General features: G+C 40.9%; 1 protein-coding gene across 34 annotated transcripts in view; it reads right to left on the bottom strand.

Moving 5' to 3' along the window:
• Positions 1 to 102: 102 nt before the first annotated feature.
• rap1gap2a (RAP1 GTPase activating protein 2a) overlaps positions 103 to 21386 on the bottom strand; it is a 113291-nt gene continuing 92007 nt past the window's right edge. For 9 of the 34 annotated variants that reach the window (XM_083547916.1, XM_083547946.1, XM_083547936.1 and 6 more), the window contains 19 exons: positions 18767 to 18799; positions 18418 to 18672; positions 16429 to 16532; positions 15450 to 15528; positions 14776 to 14829; positions 13635 to 13718; positions 13431 to 13531; positions 12381 to 12510; positions 12130 to 12285; positions 10986 to 11057; positions 9808 to 9894; positions 9181 to 9321; positions 5502 to 5645; positions 3017 to 3132; positions 2830 to 2928; positions 2567 to 2684; positions 1580 to 1650; positions 1455 to 1495; positions 103 to 386 (listed from right to left, as the gene is read on the bottom strand). In XM_083547916.1, coding sequence (XP_083404042.1) covers positions 1615 to 1650; positions 2567 to 2684; positions 2830 to 2928; positions 3017 to 3132; positions 5502 to 5645; positions 9181 to 9321; positions 9808 to 9894; positions 10986 to 11057; positions 12130 to 12285; positions 12381 to 12510; positions 13431 to 13531; positions 13635 to 13718; positions 14776 to 14829; positions 15450 to 15528; positions 16429 to 16532; positions 18418 to 18672; positions 18767 to 18799 — 1809 coding nt within the window. In that variant the 3' untranslated portion in view covers positions 103 to 386; positions 1455 to 1495; positions 1580 to 1614. Of the gene's footprint in view, positions 387 to 1454; positions 1496 to 1579; positions 1651 to 2566; positions 2685 to 2829; positions 2929 to 3016; positions 3133 to 5501; positions 5646 to 7946; positions 8271 to 9180; positions 9322 to 9807; positions 9895 to 10985; positions 11058 to 12129; positions 12286 to 12380; positions 12511 to 13430; positions 13532 to 13634; positions 13719 to 14775; positions 14830 to 15449; positions 15529 to 16428; positions 16533 to 18417; positions 18673 to 18766; positions 18800 to 20730; positions 20764 to 21386 lie in introns of those variants that run through there. The other 25 variants (XM_083547945.1, XM_083547942.1, XM_083547947.1 and 22 more) reach the window with 7 other exon arrangements.

Here is a 21386-nt window from a genome sequence, read left to right as displayed (position 1 = left end):
ATATATATATATATATATATATATATATATATATATATATATACACACACATATATATATATACACACATACATACATACATAATATATATATATATATATATTTGGTAATTATGCAATTAATTGTTTGTTTGTTTATTTGTGCACATGATCTGCTACCTGTGTGATGAGAAGCAGCTCCGACCACGAAGGTTTAAAACAGTCTTGTGTGTGGCTTCTGTTAAGACTCACTTTGGCATCTCTCGGCGTGGCCTGCTTGCATGTAGGTGCGTTTTTGTGCGGTTCGTCAAAAGGTTTGTGTGTGTGTATGTGTGTGTGTGTTGGAGATGGAAAAGTTCCCTTCTCGCTTTGACACGAAGTCTCTTGGCTCCAGTTAAGCTACACTGCCTATAAGTGAGAAGAAAAATAAATAAACAAATAAATAAATACATTACTTAATTAACTAATTAATAAATGAGTTAATTGAATTGACCTATAATTAAAATGAACAGAACCACACCAGTTTATTACACACTTCTAGGTCTGACCATTTTAGCAAGAGATAAGTGTCATTTTGTAGAGAACCGACTGATCCGAGCCGCATTATTTGAAATGTTTCATGCATCACGTGGAGTCACACCACATCAATAAAGTACCCAGTATACAACTGTGCTGCATGCCACATGTTGCTGCAAATGTTACGATTCTGAATTGATTAACGAGCATAACAACAAAGTGACCTTATCGATGCATTATATGGCCAAATGTTTGTGGACACCTGCCCATAAGATTCGTAAGTGTTGTGTAAGTGTAGTATACAAAGTATGTAGTTTAGATAAAGTAGAGATACAGTCAGTAAAATGTATCTTCAGGAAAAGTGTATCTTTAAACTGTCCCTTGAGTAAAAGTACAAAAATATTTGCCTATAAATTTACTTAAGTATCCAAAGTACCATGATTTATTATGACTCGAATGTTCTATCATCCTCTTGTCTGTTGTCCTCTTTGTTTAATCAACTCAGTTTTCAGCCCGGGAAAGGGTTTGTTCACCACTTCCAGACCAGTGAATACGAGCGGTACCACTGTATTACAGCCTCTGGGGGGCACTGCACATTATAAGTCTGCATCTCTGGTTTTTATCCTCATAAATAAAGAGGAACGACTGATTTTGCAAAATGTATTTGAGTAAAAAGTAAAATACCGACTTTAAAATGCAATGAAGTTTAAGTTAATGTCTCCCCAATCGGAAAATCCTTGAGTTAAGTACAGATACGTAGAAAAAATAAAGTACAGCAACGGATTACATTTACTTCTATACTGTCCACCACCTATACAACTGTTTTCCTCAGTGTTGTGGAAAGATCCACAAAAGTCAGATGTCCCAGTACTTTTGGCCCTATCGAGTAGTAGCCTGATAACTGACAACTAAAATTTTTTAAACTTGCCATAAAAACACCTACAATAATAAATAAATTACCTGCTCTTCCTTTGAAGTCGTTCTTGTCTCTTTTAATGCCCCTGAAACAGAGAAGAATGCAGCTCAGACATTTCTCCAATCGATGTTACCTGAAGCGTTCAACCCTCACTGGCTGCTTTACTCACCGTGGTCCCGTGGCTCAGCTTGTCGAAACCAACCTTCACGTTTGACTCAGGTGAAATTTGACTTTTCCAGTCTAGGGAGCAAAAAGGGTACTGGATCTTAGCTCGGTCAGCAGCTATGAGTGTTTGGTAGTTGTGAACTGTGATGTGATGTGATGTGTTTGGTTGTTTGTGATGCGTTTTGTGATTGTGCTGTGAATTGTTTAGTAATGATGTGTTGAAAATGTATCTGTGTTTGGTGATTGGGCAGTGTTCGGGGATTATGCTGTGTCTGGCGATTGGGCAGTGTCTGGCGATTGGGCAGTGTCTGGCGATTGGGCAGTGTCTGGCGATTGGGCAGTGTCTGGCGATTGTGCTTGTGCCAGCGGTGAGCGAGTGAGGGGGATAAGACTAATCAGTGTGCTCTGTTTCAGTGCAGTTACGCCAGTAAAGAGGAGAGCGATACCAGCCTCAGAGAGAGAGCCACCAAGCAGAGAAACAAGCGGAAGGTCGCCAAAGGGCTGGCAAGTGCACTCGGATGGACGCCAGGAAAAGGCTTGCCGGTCCATGAGGAAAGTCAGGCGGGCGCTAAAGAGAGAAAGCGTGCCGATCCGCGAGACTGTGGGAGAGCTCCCGCGTGAGTACTGGTATAGGAAAGCGCTGGGGTGAAAATGAAAGTAAATAAAGAAAGCTCTGCTTGGTGAACTATCGCCTGTCTCTCTTTCATCCAGCGTGGAACCAGAGAGTATGCTACAGTGCTGTCTTTGGTGATTGGGCCCAGTTTGGTTGTTATGCCGTGTTTGTTAATTCTTCAGTGTTTGGTAGTTGTGATGTGTATTGTAACTACTGCATGTGTTCTTGTAAATGTGCCCCGTTTGGTAAATGGTAGAGTTTTTGTAACTGTTATGTGTTGTATAGTAACTATACGGTGTCCCGTTTCGATTGCTTGCTTATTCTTGTGTTGTGTGTTCCAAATCTCATTGTGTATATGTTTCATGATCAATTGCTGACCATGTCAAGCTCCTCCAGGCCTTCTCCCTCTCCGGCTGTGCTGCTGAAGCTGCTGGTGCTAGAGGACGAACGGGAGATGTTGCTTCGGCTGCTGCCCTCCTTCAGCTTGACAAACGGCCTGCACAGCACGCCAAACAGAGAGCATGAGGAGGGAGCAACAGCAGGTCATTAGTGACTGTTTAGAGGAAGTGAAACCATGCATGCACACATTAGGAAAGACTGCATAAATAAAGTAGTGGTTCAGTAACTGCAGTAATGCTGACCTCTCCTTGTTCGTGCAGATCTCTGGTGAGCTGGGGTTAGAGGAAGTCTCAGACCTTACTTCCTGTGAGTGTGGAAAGACATCTGCTGATTTATGATCACTGTGGAAAAAAAAGCAAAACAGATTAGCGACTCAGATCTAGTTCCGAAACGCTATATCATGCAGGTAAGTGTGTGTTGTGTGTGAACCTGCGAGATGGATGTCTCTCAGTGGGACTTTCTGTGCTCGAGTGTAACCTGGGAAACAGGCCTGAACGCCGTTTCACTGGACTCTTCATGGGAGACTTGGCTGATAACGCTGGAGGCTTTACACACACACACACACACACACACACACACACACACACACACACACACACACACACACACATCAGGTACTTCTTACACAAGGTCCTAGTGCAAAACCAAATGAAAGTTTTATCCAGTAACACAGATGTGCAAAGTGTAATGCTATGCTATTTGAAACCCAAGGCATCCTGAGGTTGCCTGACATTACTCAATCACACACTCTGGTGCTCATGTTAGTTCTCACTCTCCGGTGTTTTGTATTGTTTCAAGATTTATAAAATCACCAGTGGCGGGGGGTCAGGGTCAGCAAAACCTTCTCTGCTGGTCTAAACACTATCAGAAGCACTGACCTTCATTTACAACCTAAATTCTAACAATCGTTCCATGAAATTGTATTAATTTACGTAGGGTTTTTTTCGGCTGCACTGCTTCCAATACGTGTATGTTAGATTTTTTTTGTCCAATCAGATTTCAGCCTCTATGTGCTGCCATGTCAATCTGATCTGCCCAGAGCCTTCAGAGTCAGTACTGCTGGCCTTTTTACCATAGTTTTCTTAATACACAGCTCTGTTTCTTTAACCAATCAGATTTCAGATTCTCCTCAAAGGGCAGCTCGCCGGCTCAGAATAGCGTTAGCTTTTTTCCGTCCTCTGATTGGTTGGTCAGAGGGAAACTGTTACAGCCAAGTTCGACTGTTAAAACACGTGTGTAGCTCTGCACATGTTCATACATCTGAGTTAGACTTTATGCCTACGGAGGAAGAGAAATGTATTTGGTCTCAGACATACTTAAAAATCAATTTTTCTGAAAAGCTAGACATGGTGAGGAGGTCATCAACCCTGAAGCTAGCTAGCATGTCTTGAAAGGGTTTGTTCTCCACCTTCAGACCAGTGAATACGAGCGGTACCACTGGATTACAGCCTCTGGGGGGCGCTGCACATTGTATTTTATTTACATTTTTTATGTTTTTGTCATCTCAAGGGGTTTCTTGTTTTAGTAAAATGGTTTTCACCTCCATATGTGAAACGTCTCTCTGTAATGCCACGTGTTGTTATATTGCGTGTTTGTATTGTATTGATGGTTTCTATAATTGCGACGTGATAGTGGTGGTATTAAGAGGTGGATTAAGTCGGGTACGTCCCCACTGAAGGCCCGGGTACCAAATGCACCGCCCGCCACTGGTAATCACACTGTTGATATCACTCAAATAAGGATGTGTTTCCCTTTTAAGTCTGGTTCCTCTCAAGGTTCCTTGCCACTGTCACCCAGGCTTCATCATCATTGATAAACACACATTATTTATTTTAATTCTAAAGTTCTTTTAAGCTGCTTTGACACAATGTCCACTGTAAAGAGCGCTATGGAAATAAACTTGAACCAATGTAACCTGACTTTTTCAGTCATATGTGGTTATTTTGCAAACTGATACAAGGCTGAAGGCACACACTTGTACAGGACATCATTGGATCAGTAGAATTTAATCTTTATCATTTAAAATTCAAGGAAACCCAAACCTCTATAGCTCCATGCAGATATGCTTTGCATGGGATAAATGGGAAGTTCTCCTGCTATTTAGCACTATATTCTTATTGAACACCTTTGGGATGAATGTGAAAACTGACTGCACCTCCGGCCTCCTCACCTTCTCACCTACATCAGTACCTGACCTTTCTGGACAGGCATTATCAATGCTGAAAGGTATACACAGGTTCTAGAGCAATATTTGCTTCCGTCCAGACAACGTCTTTTTTTCAGGGATGGTCTTACATATTTCTGCAAGACAACGCTAATCTGCACACTGTATCTTATACAATAGCATGACTTTGTAGTAGAAACGTCCGGGTTCTGAACTGGCCTGATCATTGTCCAGACTAATTGAAATCATTTGGCAATTCATCATGAAACCAACAAAGAAGACCCAGGACTGTTGGGGAACAAGAAATGTGTATCAAATATGAATAGGACCGCATTCCTCCCCCAAATTTCCAGCAACTGGTCTTCTCAGATCAGACCTGTTCCAGCATGACAGTGCCCCAGCACACAAAGCTGCTCTATGGAAACATGCATGGGCTGAAATAAAAGATCTCCTGCTATAGAGCTCTAACCCTATTAAACATGATGAATGCGAACGCTGACTGCACCCCAGGCCTCCTCACCTCAATCAGCACCTGACATTAGTAACCAAATGTGGAATAGGATCTTCACTTGTAACAACACTATTACAAAACTATCTCCTATCTACATTATATGGCCATTTCACATCCCTGTACATTTTACATTACATATTTAAAAGTAACACCAAAAACATTTCATATCAGCATGTTCTGACTCTGACACTCAGTCTGTAACTGAGCCACTGCAGTAAGGTAGAACGATTCTCTCTTACCGTGAAGGTACTCTTGGTGCACTCGGCACTGCTCTGTGGTAGGCCTCCTCCACTCAAACTGGACGGCACTCCGCCTCCTGCTGCCTTGTGTTTGTGAGAACTCACCATCGTCTCCATGGAGTGACTCCTCACACGCATGGCCCTCTGAGACACAGAGAGAGAGATAGAAATACCATAAAATAAAGATGCTATAGTGTGAAGCAGCAATCTGAAAGACGTGTCCCGTCTTCTGAAAAGAGAATTAGTATGAATTAGTTTGATATACATTACTTGATATAATTTTACATTCGACGCCTGAGACGGGGCAACAAAAGGCTGGAAAAGGAAGTGTTAGTAAAAAGAAACATTGTCCATCTAATTAGATTCATTGGCAGCAGTTCATTCAGATAATTGGGTATAAATATCTTAGAGAGTAGAGTCTTTCATATGTAAAGATGGACAGAACTGGATGGACAAAACACCAATCTGCGTAAATCTGCATCTACAAATCGTTGATCGTTGGGTCCTCGGGTGACACTGCTTTTAAAACAAGCATTGTCTATGAACAAAGTTTGCCATATCATCTACAAATTCAGGTTTATGCATGTTTATGCTTCTCAGGTCATGCAGAGAAGAAGCCATATGTGAACATGATCCAATAGACGAAGTCTGTGGTCAGACGAATCAAAATTTGAATAAAACCATGTAAACCTTTTAATAAAACCTTTTTGAAAACCATGTACCCCACATCCTCCAGAATAAAGAGGAGAGGGACTATCTGTCTTGTTATCAGCGCTCAGTTCAAAAAGGTCTCATCTTTGATGATCTATGCAACATCGATGCCTCTATGACCACAGCATGGCTTTGTAGTAGAAGATGCTAAACTTTCCTGCCCGCAGTCCAGACCTTTCACTATTTAAAAACGTTTGGCACATCATGAAATTAAAATATGGTATAGAAGATTCAAAACTGTTAAGCAGCTGGAATTCTGCTTCAGATACTAGTAGGACAAACTGTCGCCGGTTTACCCCTGTTCCTTCCTTGAATTCTGTTTTTTCTTTTTTTCGTCATTTAGTGTCCCAAACGTTTGGAATTGGGGTCGTAAATCCTCTTATTTTTTCTTCTCCCATTATCACAGCGGATAATCCGTCTCCATACCCCTCCCGCCCCATCCTCTAAATAAAAATTATTATTGATTTATAGCAATTTAATATTAGCTAATAAATACATGAATTTATTAATATAAATTTGCATTAGAAATAATTATTTAATTCATTAAATAATCAGAGAATCAGAACCTTGAGGTGAGCCGGAAGTTATATTTTTCGAGATGAGTCAATATTCCGATTTTTTTTTTTTTTTTTTAATAAATCATAATCTTTATATAACAAAAATAAAAAATACGAGAATAACAAGTTTTTGAGGCATGTGAGGATTTTGTGAGAAGTCTTCATTTTGAAAAATTTATATTAATTAAAAAATATATATTATTTTTAACAAACTTATTTTTGATGTAAAAAGTCACTATTTAGGAATAAGTTATGAGATCAAAAGAAAATAATCCAGAATTCTGAGATTCAGTTTTTTTCCGTTATAAAAGTTAAGTTTTTCTCTCCATATTTCCTTTTTTTGATGTTTCAGTGCACAACATTTTCCAGCTGATAATTGCATGCACTAATACACATTTTCTGTGACACACACACACACGCACACACACACACACACACACACCTTCTCCCCATTCAGAAAGAAAGAACACTCATATTTGTGTCTCATGAACAGACGACATTACAGGACGTCACCACCAAATCCAGGCAGCAGATGGAGCCATGCGCACTGACAATCCTCAGAGTGGAACCGAAACAACGACACGTCCTCTGGGGGCCTGTTTTTATTTATCTCCAACTACATCCGAGATCAAATGACACATCCAGGAACATCTAATCCTGGTTAATTATATTCTGGGTTCTTCGAGCATGTGTGTGAACGTGATTGAGTTGTGGGAGATATTTGCGTGTTGACAAACTGCTTAAAAAGGCTGTAGGTATCGATACTAGAAACCACTGGGGTTGGCTGAACAGTGGAACAATGCACAGAAGGTTGAAGGTTATGAAGAAATTGACAGCCTTATTAAAGCACCAGGAACCACAATGAAATCTGTAGAAACATTTAGCAGACACTTATACAGAGCGACTTACAGTTTTAAACACCTAAATAGTTGAGGGTTAAGTGCCTTGCTCATGGGCCCACCAAAGTGGTGGTGCTGGGATTTGAACTCACGACCTTCTGATTAAAAGTCCTCCATCTTTCCCACGGCGCTCCCACCTCCCATGACTTCCTGTCTCACCTCTGCTTATAAACCCTGAGCAGGTTTGATCTTACGGAAACCTGTTGCTATGACAGCAGCTCCGGGATGAGCTTTCGGAGAACCGAACAGTCTCGGATCATATCAGAAAAACGGACCCCTTGAGTGTCAGATGATTTTATTTCCACTGTGTGCTTTCAGCTCACAATGATATTACAGTTATTACCACCATAACATTTCATGGTCCACTGGGGTTTTGGTCCTTTCGCAACACTCGGACATAAGGAAAGAAATCAGCAATGTCCTGTTTGATAGTGTGTGTGTGAGTGTGTGTGTGTGTGTGTGTGTGTGTGTGTGGTGTAGGGTCAAGCAGGGGGCATCTGTGTCAGCTGGATGTTGTAGAGGACAGTGACGGCTGCTATGCAAATCAACACGGCGTGAGCAGTGTGGGATTGCGCGACACCCGACACGCACCTGCACACTGCCTGCAAACAGCCACACACACACACACACACACACACACACACACACACACACACACACAGGTACGCAAAGTCATACACTGTTTCTCTGCAAAGATTATCCCTTGAGATCCTTTGGAGGTTTTTGAACTGTATGGATAGTTATACTAGTTACACTGTAAGGCCAAAAGTTTGTGGACACCTGAGCATAAGATTCATACGTGCTTCTAACCTCCATTCTTCTGGATAGATGTTCTACTAGATGTTGTGGAGAACGGTGCTCTACAGCAGGAGACCTTCTATATCCTCCAACCCATGTAAAACAGATCGTGGAGCTGGCTTTGTGCACAAAAGCACTGTCATGCCGGAACAGGTTTTGGGTCTCCTAGTTTTCAAGTGAACAGAATTTCGTTCCTCCAAATTTGTGGGGATATTTTGGAGAAGAACCACAAAAGTCCCGATACTTTTGGCCACACCGTGTATCTTGTATTATGCCTCATGTTTCTTATGTATATACTTCATAACACTTAAAAATATGATTTATAAACAGTACATGAAGAAGGGTAACAAGCATGTACCCCATTGGAAGAGTAAAGAGAATTTAATGTATATTTTCCATGCAGCTAAAAAACCTGGCAAGATTTGTGTTTTCTTCCTGAGTTGGTCCTTTATAATCTGTCATTTGAATGGTATAAATCCAAGGCAATGATCGGCCCAGGGGGCGGAGCTTAATTCAGGGCCGGAAAAGTCTGAACAGGGCAGAAATGAGTAAAAGTAGCCGAAGATCGCAGGGAAAAAAAAAAACGATAAAATGAAAGAGAAACTCATTGTTCAAGCATGTGATGGATAGGAGTGCACAAACAAATCATCTTGAGGTCCGAGTCACACCTTTCATTTTCTGGGTTTATCTGTTGAAAGCGTAAGATGGGCTCACCTTGAAGGACTCCAGCAGGCCTCCATGGCCTCCGTTCTCCAGTTTGTCCTCCCCTGTGGCGGAACCCACTCCCATGGTGGCCTGGGTCTGTCTGTGCAACTCGTCATGCAGATTATCCAAGAGCGCCGCTCGCGTCCGTCCCTGAAACACACACACACACACACACACACACACACACACACACACACACACACACACACACACACACGCACGTATATAAATATATAAAAAATACAATACCATACAAAGTTAAAGGCACATGATTGTGTAGGACGTCCTTGGATGCAGGAGCAAGAAATTCTACCTTCAATTGAACTATGAGATCCTTCACCAATTGAAAACATTTAGCACATCAGAAAAACCAACAAAGAAGACCCAGGACTGTTGAGCAGCAAGAATAATTTCTCTCCCAAATCTCCAGCAACTGGCCTCCTCAAAACCGTTCCTGAATGACAATGTCTTCGTCTATCTTCTATATACTTCTATCCCTCCCTAAGAAGTGCCCCTTTCAGATAAAAACATCGGCAAACATCTAATGATTCCACAGGACCAAAATAACCCACAGCACTTACTATAAGTATAATGATCGCATTTAAATAAAAAACTTGCGGCGTTGTTCTCGCTCACCTCCAGCTTGGCGAACTTGTCAGATTTGTAGCAAGCGTTCTCGGCATTGATCAGTTTTGTGAGCAGAAATTCACGGAACTCTGGGCCCTGTGAAGCACAAAGGAAAACCGTATCTGATGAGTAGCTGATCGTTCTTGATCTCCAGAAGCCTGCAATGGTGCTGCTTTTATTGTGCCATTGTTTTGGCAAATGAGCGACACAGTCTAGCGAGGTATTTAATATCTCAGACGAAAGAAAGCTCATAGGTGTGATGTCAAAAAGAAAGACTTTGTTAACGAGCAACTGCACGGAAGCACTGAAACTCACACTCTCTGTGCACGATCTTCTAGACACTTCTAACAGACATTTTGTTTGACCTTTTTTTTTTTATACAAACTTCCTCTCATTGGGCATCATTGTCTTCTTATCAAACCTGACCGTGGCGTGACATGATAATGGTCCCAAGCTTACAATTATCTTGTTTATATAGGGTTAAGGGCCTCACTTAGGGGCCCAAGTGTTGCAGCTAGGTGTGGCTTGGATTTGACCTTATGACCTTCAGATCCAAAGTTTATTGTTTTACCACCTCCTTTTTATTGTAAGTATCATAAGTATTTGGACACCAGCCTTTTCCACCCATACGTCCCACAAATGTTCGCATGAAGTTGAAGGCTGTTGTACAATGGTACAGGGTGTCTTTGGATTCAGTAGCCAGGAACTAAGAGACCCAAAACTGTTCCAGCCAGCTCCATGAAGATATCCTTTTACATGGGTTGAAAGTGTGTGGAAGATCTCCTGCGATAGAGCTTCAGCCCTACTGAAAGTGGTGAATGCGAATGTTGACTGCACCCCAGGCCTCCTAAGCAAATGGGGACTAAATGTGGAATGGGATGTTCAAAAAACCCATACATATATATTGTGAGGTGTCCACAAACTTTTGAACTTATTGTACTCCGGCATGAGGCTTTGGATACACTGGATTTGAATAATTGAATTGGCGGCAAACTCATGACCTTCTGAGCCAAAGTCCAAAGCCTAAACTATTAAGCTACCGCCTCATCAGGTGGTCATGAGTTCAAATCCCATAAGATAAGGGCGTCTGCCAAATGCCGTAATTGTACAATGTAATCGCTTTACTGCTGAGCCACCATTATCCTTTAAATGGGAAGAAATGACTGAGAAAAATGCTGCACAATTACCTTTTTAAAAACAGAAGGGTTTGGAAGAGTTGGGCCGAATGGCGGGACGTCTTCTCGAGCCGTGACAGAAACCTGGAATCAGAAAAAAAGAATTATTAATCCCAGGATGGACAAATCTGGGACAAGCACATGACCTTGTAGACAAATAGGGTTAATTATAATTACAGTTACGTTACTAGCTTTCGAATATTTTCTTTATAGGAACCCTGAAGCACAAGTTCTATCAGGTTGTTAAATCAGCATGCTCAGACTGTACATTACATCCAGCTGTTATGTGAATTATATCTAGGGTTAGGGTTAGGGTTAGGGTTAGGGTTAGAGGAATGCGATGCGTACTGGAGGAATGCGATGCTCTAATAGGATTAAAAAAAAAAAAAAAAAAAGTCATTCTCGTGTTTTGATATTTCTACCTGAATTCAAGTACTACAAATTCTCGATTAAAAAATGTATAAACTGTAAAAGGAGCACGTAGAAGACGTATATCTTCATCTAAATCAGAAGTGCTCTCACTACAGCTTTAAAAAGCAACGTTCTTTATCGTTTCCCTTCAAAGTAGCGGGGAACAAGGTAATTTTGTTCCATTCGAAACGATTCTCCGTGATCAGACGAGTGTTTGGACACGTCACACGCCTATGCCTCTGTAATTTTACAAGATTTCCCAGGGTCTACGGTGTTACGTGACGTCAAAAAAAGAATCCAGAAATCGACTCACGTTGCTGTATTTTTTTTTTGTCAATTAACAATTTTGTCAATTTGAACATATGACCTTCAGATCTGAAGTCCAATGCCTCAACCAATTAGCTACAACCTCCTCACAAGCGTGTCATCTCACAATTTTCCCCACATAATGCCTAGATAAAAATGAGCTGATTTTGCTTTTATGGTTGATGAAGTCGCCTGATGTCACAATAATACCCTAAAATCATCTCTCCTCGCTATGCTGAGCGGTTTGCTAGGTCACATGCCTACGTTACTGTAGTTTCATGTGCTGGTTACGCATGCATCTTCCCACTGCTAAGTCACAAGTGATGTATCATGTATTCAAATGTATCTTTAATGTTTCATATCGTTGGCTATGCATCGAGATGCGAATCGCATTGGCCTCAGTTATGGAGATCTTCCATAGGAAGTGTGCGATCAGTACCTTGTAGGTGGTGTGGTGAGTACAGGGGTTTTCAGGCTGCACCAACACGTAGGCGTGGAGAAAGTTCGACGCGATCATGTCAGGTACAAACGGAGTGGGTTCTTCCTGGAAAACCGCCGCCACGATATCGTTCCCGATGTGTCTCTTCCTCTGCAGCTGCAACAAAGAGTGTGTGAAATGTTCTGGATCTGTCACACCATCATGTTTCTGAGACTGGAAAGCTAAAAAAAAAAAAAATGGTGTGTGTCTACCTGCTGTACGTCTCCCTCCGTAAAGGGAAGTTTAGTCGATACATGGAACATGATTTCTCTGTTGCGGAAAACAGTGCAGACCGAATGAGTTCCTGTTTGTCCGTGAGACACGTCCAGACCACCACGGAACCTGAAGCCCAAAGCAAAATACAGCAAAGTATGCACTTTGTTACACATGTACACTGCAGACGAAGCTCAATTCTGATTAGTCGATATAAAAATGTAACATGTCAAGTCAAGTCAAGTCAAGTTTATTTGTATAGCGCTTTTCACAACAGACATTGTCTCAAAGCAGCTTTACAGAAAACAACAGTGAAGGTGAATGGTGTGCGTTTGTCCCTGATGAGCAGCCGTGGCGACAGTGGCAAGGAAAAACTCCCTTGGATGATATGAGGAAGAAACCTTGAGAGGAACCAGACTCAAAGGGGAACCCATCCTCATATGGGTGACATCAAGAGTTTGGTCATAAATCTAACATAATACTATATACACTGTGAGAACAAAATGTTTCTGGACACCTGAACATCAGATTTAAACAACTTATTAGTCCCATTTACTGTTATAAAAACCTCCACTCTTCTGGGAAGAAGTTCTACTAGATTTTTCTTCTGGAGATTTGTGAGATTCATTCACAAGGGTGTTAGTAAAATCAGGTACTGATGTAGGTGAGGTGAGGAGGTCTGAAGAGGTCAGAGCTCTATAGCAGGAGATCTTCCACATAATTTCAACCCATGTATCTTCATCGAGCCGGCTTTGTGCACAGGCGCATTGTCATGTTTGGGTTTCATAGTTTTCAAGTGAAGGGAAGATTTAATTGTAGCGCATCCAAAAATGTCCTATACAATTGTGTGCCTTCAAGTTTGTGGTAACAGGTTGCAGAAGAACCACATATGGGTGGAAAAATCAGGTGTCCGAATACTTTTGACAAAACACTTTGTATGCATGTTGTGGTTTAATTTAATAAATGTTATGACACAAATACATCCCAATATTTTAGTGTGTGTGTTTGTGTGTGTGTGTGTGTGTGTGTGTGTGTGTGTGTGTGTTTACCCCTTAAAATCCTGCAGCTCTATTGTGTCTCCCAACACACTGAGAAACTCAGTGAAGGCCGGCGTCTCTTCGTTGTTCCCGAACAGCTCTTCTTCAGACGTCTGAGACGGAAAAAAAAGAAAAAAGTTCTGGAAAAGCTGACGTGCCATGTTCCTGCACACGTCCCAATCGTCACACATTCAAATAACTTCCCTCCTCACTTACCTGCCCAAACTTCTGATATATTACCCCGAACTTGAAGGTGTTATTGACTTCATGCTCGTCGAACCCGACTATCAGTTGAGAGGCCTGAGGGATGAGAGAAGGAAAAAAAAAGCTGACAGTGACTGAGAGACAGAGACAGCAGGAAGAGCATATGTGTGTCAGGATTCTTTATAATTCAGGAGGAGCTTTGTGTTGGCCATGGCTGAGAGACCAAATTGGGTCCAGAGATGATCCAGGCAATGTGAAAAAACCTTCACACGCGCATGCACACACACACACACACACACACACACACACACACACACACACACACACACACACACACACACACACACACACACACAGCCTGTGGGCATTAGAGAAGCAGATGGACTTTACAGCACCCGGGGGTACACACACATTAGTCCAGATGTCGCTGGAAATAGAGCAGAACCTCATCCCTGTTTACCAAACCAACACAAAACATTCAGCAGGTAGAACTTCTGAAAATTATGACTGACTGTCTGTCTGTCTGTCTGTCTGTCTGTCTGTCTGTCTGTCTGTCTGTCTGTCTGTCTGTCTGTCTGTCTGTCTATTTTTGTTCATTTGTTTTCTTTAGTTTATTATTATGTATTTATTCGTTTTATTCATTCCCTCTAATTTGTTTACTAATTAGTGGTGCTTATTCAGCATCACCAATATGTATCTGTTGGCTTGTACATTTATTATTTTTTGTTTGTTTGTTTTTATTAGCCTAGTTGGTCTGTCTGTCTGTCTGTCTGTCTCTCTGTCTGTCTGTGTCTGTGTCTGTCTGTGTCAAACCCAGATATTTCCACACTTATTCACACAGGGGGGTGTAAATCAGAGCATATCTACTTACTGGCACATTTTTTTGGCTGCAGGAGGAAACCACCGAACCAGGAGGAAACTCTACTCAGACTGTAACCTAAAGGCTCGTTAGCGAATTGAAAACAGCAGAGCTCTAAAGTAGCAACACTACCCCATTACCCCATTAGTGCACTACCCCCACTGTGCCACACTCACAATATGTGCTGAATGTGTTTATTTACTTTCAATATTTAATCCTTCTTTTTCCTAAATAAAGGATGCCAATATTAATGGAATCAACAGAAAAGAATAGCGAATCAGAACACACACTCACCCTCGGGTAAAGGACAGGATTAAACTTCAGACCCGTGACATCATCACAAAGCAGCTGAAACACAGCGCAGCCAATGAGACATTTATATATATTTATGTGGGTGGCCCAAATACTGTATTTGTCTTACTTTTATATAAAATGATAATACATTTAAAAGAAACTTTTCTGCACATACTAATTTACAGCTTTTTTTTTTTCTAAGTGAAGATAAGATAAAGATGAAAATGACGTTAAACAACAGGACACCCAATGTAACTTTTGCTATGTTTCCACACGGACGGTTTTAATTGCTAGATGTGTGCACCATGGCGGTTTTTTTTGGTGTTTGATTTAAAAAACGAGGCGGATCAGAAAAAAAAAAATGTTTAGTGATCGTTTATTTTGTATTTTTTAGATCTGAGTATAGAAAAGCCGTCATGAATAAAAGCGTGTTGCGTTGAAAGTTTTAATTTCAACCCTTTTATATTTATTTATTTATACTTTCATTAAAATAAAATTGGACAAACAGAAATGTGCGCTGCATTAATTGTGCGTTGATATAATTAGTGCTGTTAAAATTAATTTGCAGCCCTAATATATATATATATGCAAACCGCATTGATACAGAGAACAACATACTATATAATACGTACTATACGTACTTTAATAATAATAAACATGGACTTGTTCCTCACCTTGGCTATCTGAGGAACACTGGGCAGCTGGTGCAGTCCCTCCAGTGGAATCCTTTCATGAAGCGTCTTTGTCTTTGACCTGAAAAATGAAGAAAAATGTCCTCTAACACACTTGCTGTAAAGACAGTATGAATCTTTCCAATAAATCCCCCCATTCAATTAAACTCTATCAGGACCCCATCTCAATATACAGTGAGAAAAATAAGTATTTGAACACTCTGCTATTTTGCAAGTTCTCCCACTTAGAAATCATGGAGGGGTCTGAAATTGTCATCGTAGGTGCATGTCCACTGTGAGAGACATAATCTAAAAAAAAAAATCCAGAAATCACAATGTATGATTTTTAAACTATTTATTTGTATGATACAGTGTTCAAATACTTATTTTCCTCACTGTATGTAGTGTAAGTCTACAAGGTGTGTATGTGTTACTTAAAGCATCGGAATCAAAAGTTTGTGGACACCTAACCTTATGATTGATATGTGCTTTTTTTTTTTTAGTTCCTGTTAACAGCCTTCACTCTTCTGGGAAGATGTGTGGGGAGTTGTATGAGATTCCTTCAGCCACAAGAATGTAAAGTGCTGATGTGTAGGTGAGAAGGTGATGAGGAGGCCTGGGGGTGGAGTCAGCGTTCGCATTCGTCGTGTTCAATGCGGTTGGAGCTCTATAGCAGGAGATCTTCCACTCCAACCCATGTCAAGTAGATCTTCATGGAGCTGGCTTTTTTCAGTTTTGCGTTTCCAAATTCAAGTGAAGGGAAAATTTCTTTCTATCGCATCCAAAGACGTCCAGCACAATTGTGAGTCTCCAGTTTTGTGGTAAAGGTTTGGAGGAGAACCACATTTGGGTGGAAAAGTCTGGTTTCCCAATACGTTCAAACTCACAGTTTATCATTTAACAATTACTCATTGACACAGTGTGTGTGTGTGTGTGTGTGTGTGTGTGTGTGTGTGTGTGTGTGTGTGTGTGTGTGTGTTACCTGAGCATAATACGAAGAAATTCCTGGCTTTCAGCCTCCTCATGCTTTAAAGACATAATGAGGTTTCCCAAACTACTGCCTGTGCAGTAATAGTTCATGTGCTCCTGGGGAAAAAAAGAAGAAAAAGAGAGAAAAAGAATTAGAAAAAGATAAAGTGAAAGCAGGAGAGAGAATAAGAGATTTCAATATTACAGGCATCATTTCATATCCTGTATCCCTCACCACCACCCTCTGTATCCTCTTCTTCTGCCCCCGTATTTCACTCGAGTTCTCCATGAGACGTAAATGAGGCGAGTAGAAAAACTGCTTATCAAAGAGACAGGTTTTATACTGCACCGTGGACGAAGCGTTTTCCATTACATGGCTAATCTCGACACCGCTGACCTTTTAGACCTCGGATTGTTGAAGAAAAAAAGGAAGCTATAAAGTTCACGTGTACACGCAATAAACTCGGAGTAATTAATGTTTTGAACGATGATCTTTCATATTGTAAAAATGGCCGGCCAGTGTTTCTACGGCTGTATGAAAGGAATTGTGGGAGGATTTATGAATATGCATGAGTATGAAATCTGAAAATGGCTCCAGAAATTACTCTGCCATCTTTGTTTTTTTTTTCTGCAGGTTATCAGCTGTGGCCTGTGTAAAGCCTAACACACGACTGTACAGTATAACAGTACTGGATTGCAGGAATCCCCGACCACAGGGCCGCAAACCAGTACCAAGCTGTGGATCATTTGCTACCGGGCCACACAGAACTAATACAAATTTTGGATTCTTATACATTTCATACATTACACGGATTCTTTTTTTTTCTTAATAAACTTTCTTTCAGCTTCTCCCGTTAGGGGTCGCCACAGCGGATCATCCTCCCCAATTATCCGGGTTTGGGACTGGCACTAAGAGTGCACTGGCTTGTGCAACCCTAATGGCTGGGGTTGGTTCCCTGACCGGGGATCGGACCCGGGACTCGGCGGTGAACCCTTTTTTAATTTCTTATTATAATTGGGAAATTATTTCTATTTGATTGACTTTTGTATATTTTGAAAAGATGACCATTTCCACTGATGTCAATTTTCCATAGTTTTACCAGTTCCTGCTGAGTCTATTATGTTGAGTTGAGGTACATTTTCATATACACCGATCAGGCATTACATTGTGGCCACCTTTTTAATATTGTGTTGTCTCCTTTCAGCTGCCAAAACAGTCCTGAGCTTCTTCAGCAGTTTGAGCTACAGGAGCTCGTCTGTTAGATCGGAACCACACGGACCAGCGTTCACTCCTCACGTGCATCAGTGATCCTCGGACGCCTACGACCCTGTCGCCGGTTCACCACTGTTCCTTCCTTGGAGCACTTTTGATAGATTCTCACCACTGCAGACCAGGAACATCCCAAGAGCTGCAGTTTTGGAGACGCTCTGACCCAGACGTCTAGACGTCACAATTTGTCAAATCCTTATGCTCGCCCATTTTTCCTGCTTCTAACATCGACTTTGGGGACAAAATGTTCACCTGCTGCCTAATAAATAAATTCACCCACTAACAGGTGCCATGATGAAGAGATCAGTGTGATGTGTGTGTGTGTGTGTGTGTGTGTGTGTGTGTGTGTGTGTGTGTGTGTGTGTGTGTGTGTATTCATGGTGCAGAACAGGTCAGGAAACGCAAATAAATAAATAAATTAATTAATAAATACATTATTATACAAAAATTAATTAATTAATAAAAATAGACAAAAAGCTTAATGAACGAATTCATTCATTCATTTGTAAACAAAAATGAAGAAATACAGACAAAAAACAAACAAAACATAAATAAACCTACAAACAGACAAATTCATTCTACTAAACAAATAAAACCTAAACAAAGAAACAGACAAAAAAAAGAACGAAAGAAAGAACTAAACAAACTAGAACAAAAATAAATTAATTAATTAATAAATAAACCTGTGTTCCAATAGTTCTCCAAACACAGTCTGATTCACGCTATACTCACTCTCCCGAGAAAGTGCTTGCGGTACGCTCGTGCTGTGCTGTTGCTCTCCAGCCTGTATCCTTCTTCTCCTCCTCCTCTCCCCCTCATTACTCCACCTCTTCCTCCACCTGGTCCCATGTCATCGCTCTCCTCTTCTTCACAGAAGCTACTGTCTGAGGAAGTCGGAGTTCCCAGAGGAGCCTCGGCATCTTCGATCCAGTACCCGCCGAACTGTGGCAGGATCACCTGAGGGTACGGTCCTCCTTTCTCCAGCACCTACAGAAACAACAACAGCAGGATGACTGTGAGGATAATCATGGACATGGGCTTGAAGTCTGTATGAAGTCTGAGAGACAGCGTTAGAACTTACATCCTCTATCCGAGGGTACGGGATGTAGTCGTCCTGTTAAGATGAGGGGAAAAAAAAAAAAAAAAAAACGCTGATCAGGCATTTTTGTAGTGTTCCAGCTATTGTTTACTTACAGCGTATCCAAAAGTACCCAGACTTCTTCCAGCCTGATGTGCTTCTTAAATTTTTGTGGAGTTCTCAGTATATAGCTGAGTAATTAAAGGTTCAAGGACCCAAGAGTGGCAGCTTGGTGGTACTGGGATTTGAACACATGACCTTCCAAATCAGTCACAATAACAATGTTCTCCACTGAGCTCCCTTCTTCCCCACAAAGTCCTTCCACACAATTAAATTCCTACGTCTCTGGATGCTGTAGCTTCCATGAGTTGAATTAGAGTAAAAGGTCTTCTGCTTTATAGCTCCATCCCTATTGAATGCGAACTCTGACTGCACCCCAGGCCTCCTCACCTTCTCATCACAAAATCTAGTGGAACACCTTCCTAGAAGAGTGAAAGTTATTACAAGAGCAAATGGAAAAAAATGTGGAAAGCACAAGTCAGGTGTCCACAAACCTTTGGCTATATTGTGTATTATATTGTTATTATGATTATTATTACAATAACAATTACAAACACAATCCGCAAAATGTATAAAATAATATTACTTCATGGGTATGACCTCATACTCCCAGTTAACATTTATTTCTGTAACAGACAGCATTTCTAACACACACACACACACACACACACACACACACACACACACACACACACACACACACAACTTAGCATTTCCCCATGCGCTGCTAATAGAGCATGAGCAGCAGTCTGTTTGTTCTTGCACTGTGTTCCTCTCTGACATTTCGCTCTTGACCTTTATCACATCAGGATCGTTGGAAGATCCACAGAAACGTTTAGTTTCGAATGTAAACTGAGAGCAAGACCTTGTTTCTGCTCTAAAGCGTTACAGAGCAAATGACTAGCGGCAACACAAAAGAAGCAATGAAGTGAGCACATGAGCAGATGTGTGCAAGCAAATATATATATATATCTATATAAACAAACATACATACAAACATACATACATACATACATACATACATACACACGATATGAACAAAGGTTTGTGGACATCTGACCAAAAGATTCTGTGCTTTTCCAAACATCCCATTTCACATGTAGTCTCTATTTGCTGTTATAAAAACCTCCACTCTTCTAGGAAGATGTTCCAGTAGATTTTATGGAGATTTCTGTGAGATTCATTTAGACACAAAGGTGGTATTACAGTCAGGTACTGATGTAGGTGAGGTGAGGAGGCCTGGAGTGCCGTTTCAATTCACCTCAAAGGTGTTCAGTATGGTTTGAGATCTGTAGCTGGAGAATTAACCCATATAAAGATTGAACCCATGGAAAGCAGATCTTCATGGTGCTGGCTTTGTGCACAGGAGCATGGTCATGCTGGAACAGGTTTGGGTCTCTTGGATGAAGTGAAGGGAAAATTTCATGTGACCGCATTTAATACTCCAACTTTGTGGTACCAGTTGGGTGAAGAACCACATGTAACTGGAAAAGTCTCTACTTTTGTCCGTATGTTGAATCTATAAGAGCTGAAACTGTATATACATGGATAATACAGAAAATATATACAGATAATATATCTAAAGGGTAAAAAGAAAATAACTTTATAAATAGTTAAGAATCATATAAGCCTGGAAAAGTCAGGTGGGTGTCCCAATACGTTTGTCCTTAAATATATATATAGCTAAATAGCTAGCTAGCTAGATAGATATTGCATTATATAGAGTGTACATTCAAATGACACATGCATAGATATAAACAATTTTACACACACACACACACACACACACACTTCTCACACACACACACACACTTCACACACACACACACACACACACACACACACACACACACACACACACACACACACACACACACACACTTCACACACACACACACACTTCACACCTTGTGCTTCTTAGTTTCCTCATATTTAGGAAGCTGTAGTGATCCAGGTTTGCATTAGAAAATCAAAAAAGGTAAAAGGTGTTAACCAGAACTTCCATGTGCTCGATTCTACACATGTATTTCATTCAGAAACAGTTATAAAGGATGTGAAAATTGAGGATTCAACCATAAATATGCACTTAATAAAACCTGATGAAATAATATTCGTGGTTTCATGTAAAATGTGACTTCATAATGTAATAATGACTAAATCTTGATTAGGTTCAACTTTAAGGTCAATGTGCAGAGTTGTAGCACAGATCCATGATTTCTAGATTTCTAATCTGTACATGCACATGCATATATACAGCGCCCGTGAAAAGTGCAGGAGTTTGAGACACGTGCACGTTCCTCCTGTTTCTACTCAACAAACTCAGTAAAAGGCGAAATGAACAACAAGTCTTTTGCAGAAGAACTTGTGTAAGAAGGAGAAGATGAGAGAAGATGTGATCAGACTCCCTCACCTCCACACTCACACATGGAGGTGAAAGATTAATGGTTTGGAGTTGTTTTGGAGCAGAGAAACAGGGACGTTTGCAGGAAAAAATGATGGACTGTACAGTATATCTCTATTTACATTTAGAATGATGGTATTTGGCAGACACCTTCCTTATTTC

The sequence above is a fragment of the Silurus aristotelis genome (genome assembly GCF_946808225.1).
Source record: "Silurus aristotelis genome assembly, chromosome: 8".
In the NCBI taxonomy this organism is placed as follows: domain Eukaryota; kingdom Metazoa; phylum Chordata; class Actinopteri; order Siluriformes; family Siluridae; genus Silurus; species Silurus aristotelis.
The sequence above is the reverse complement of the archived record's forward strand: the minus strand, read 5'-3'. Positions and strand labels throughout refer to the sequence as shown.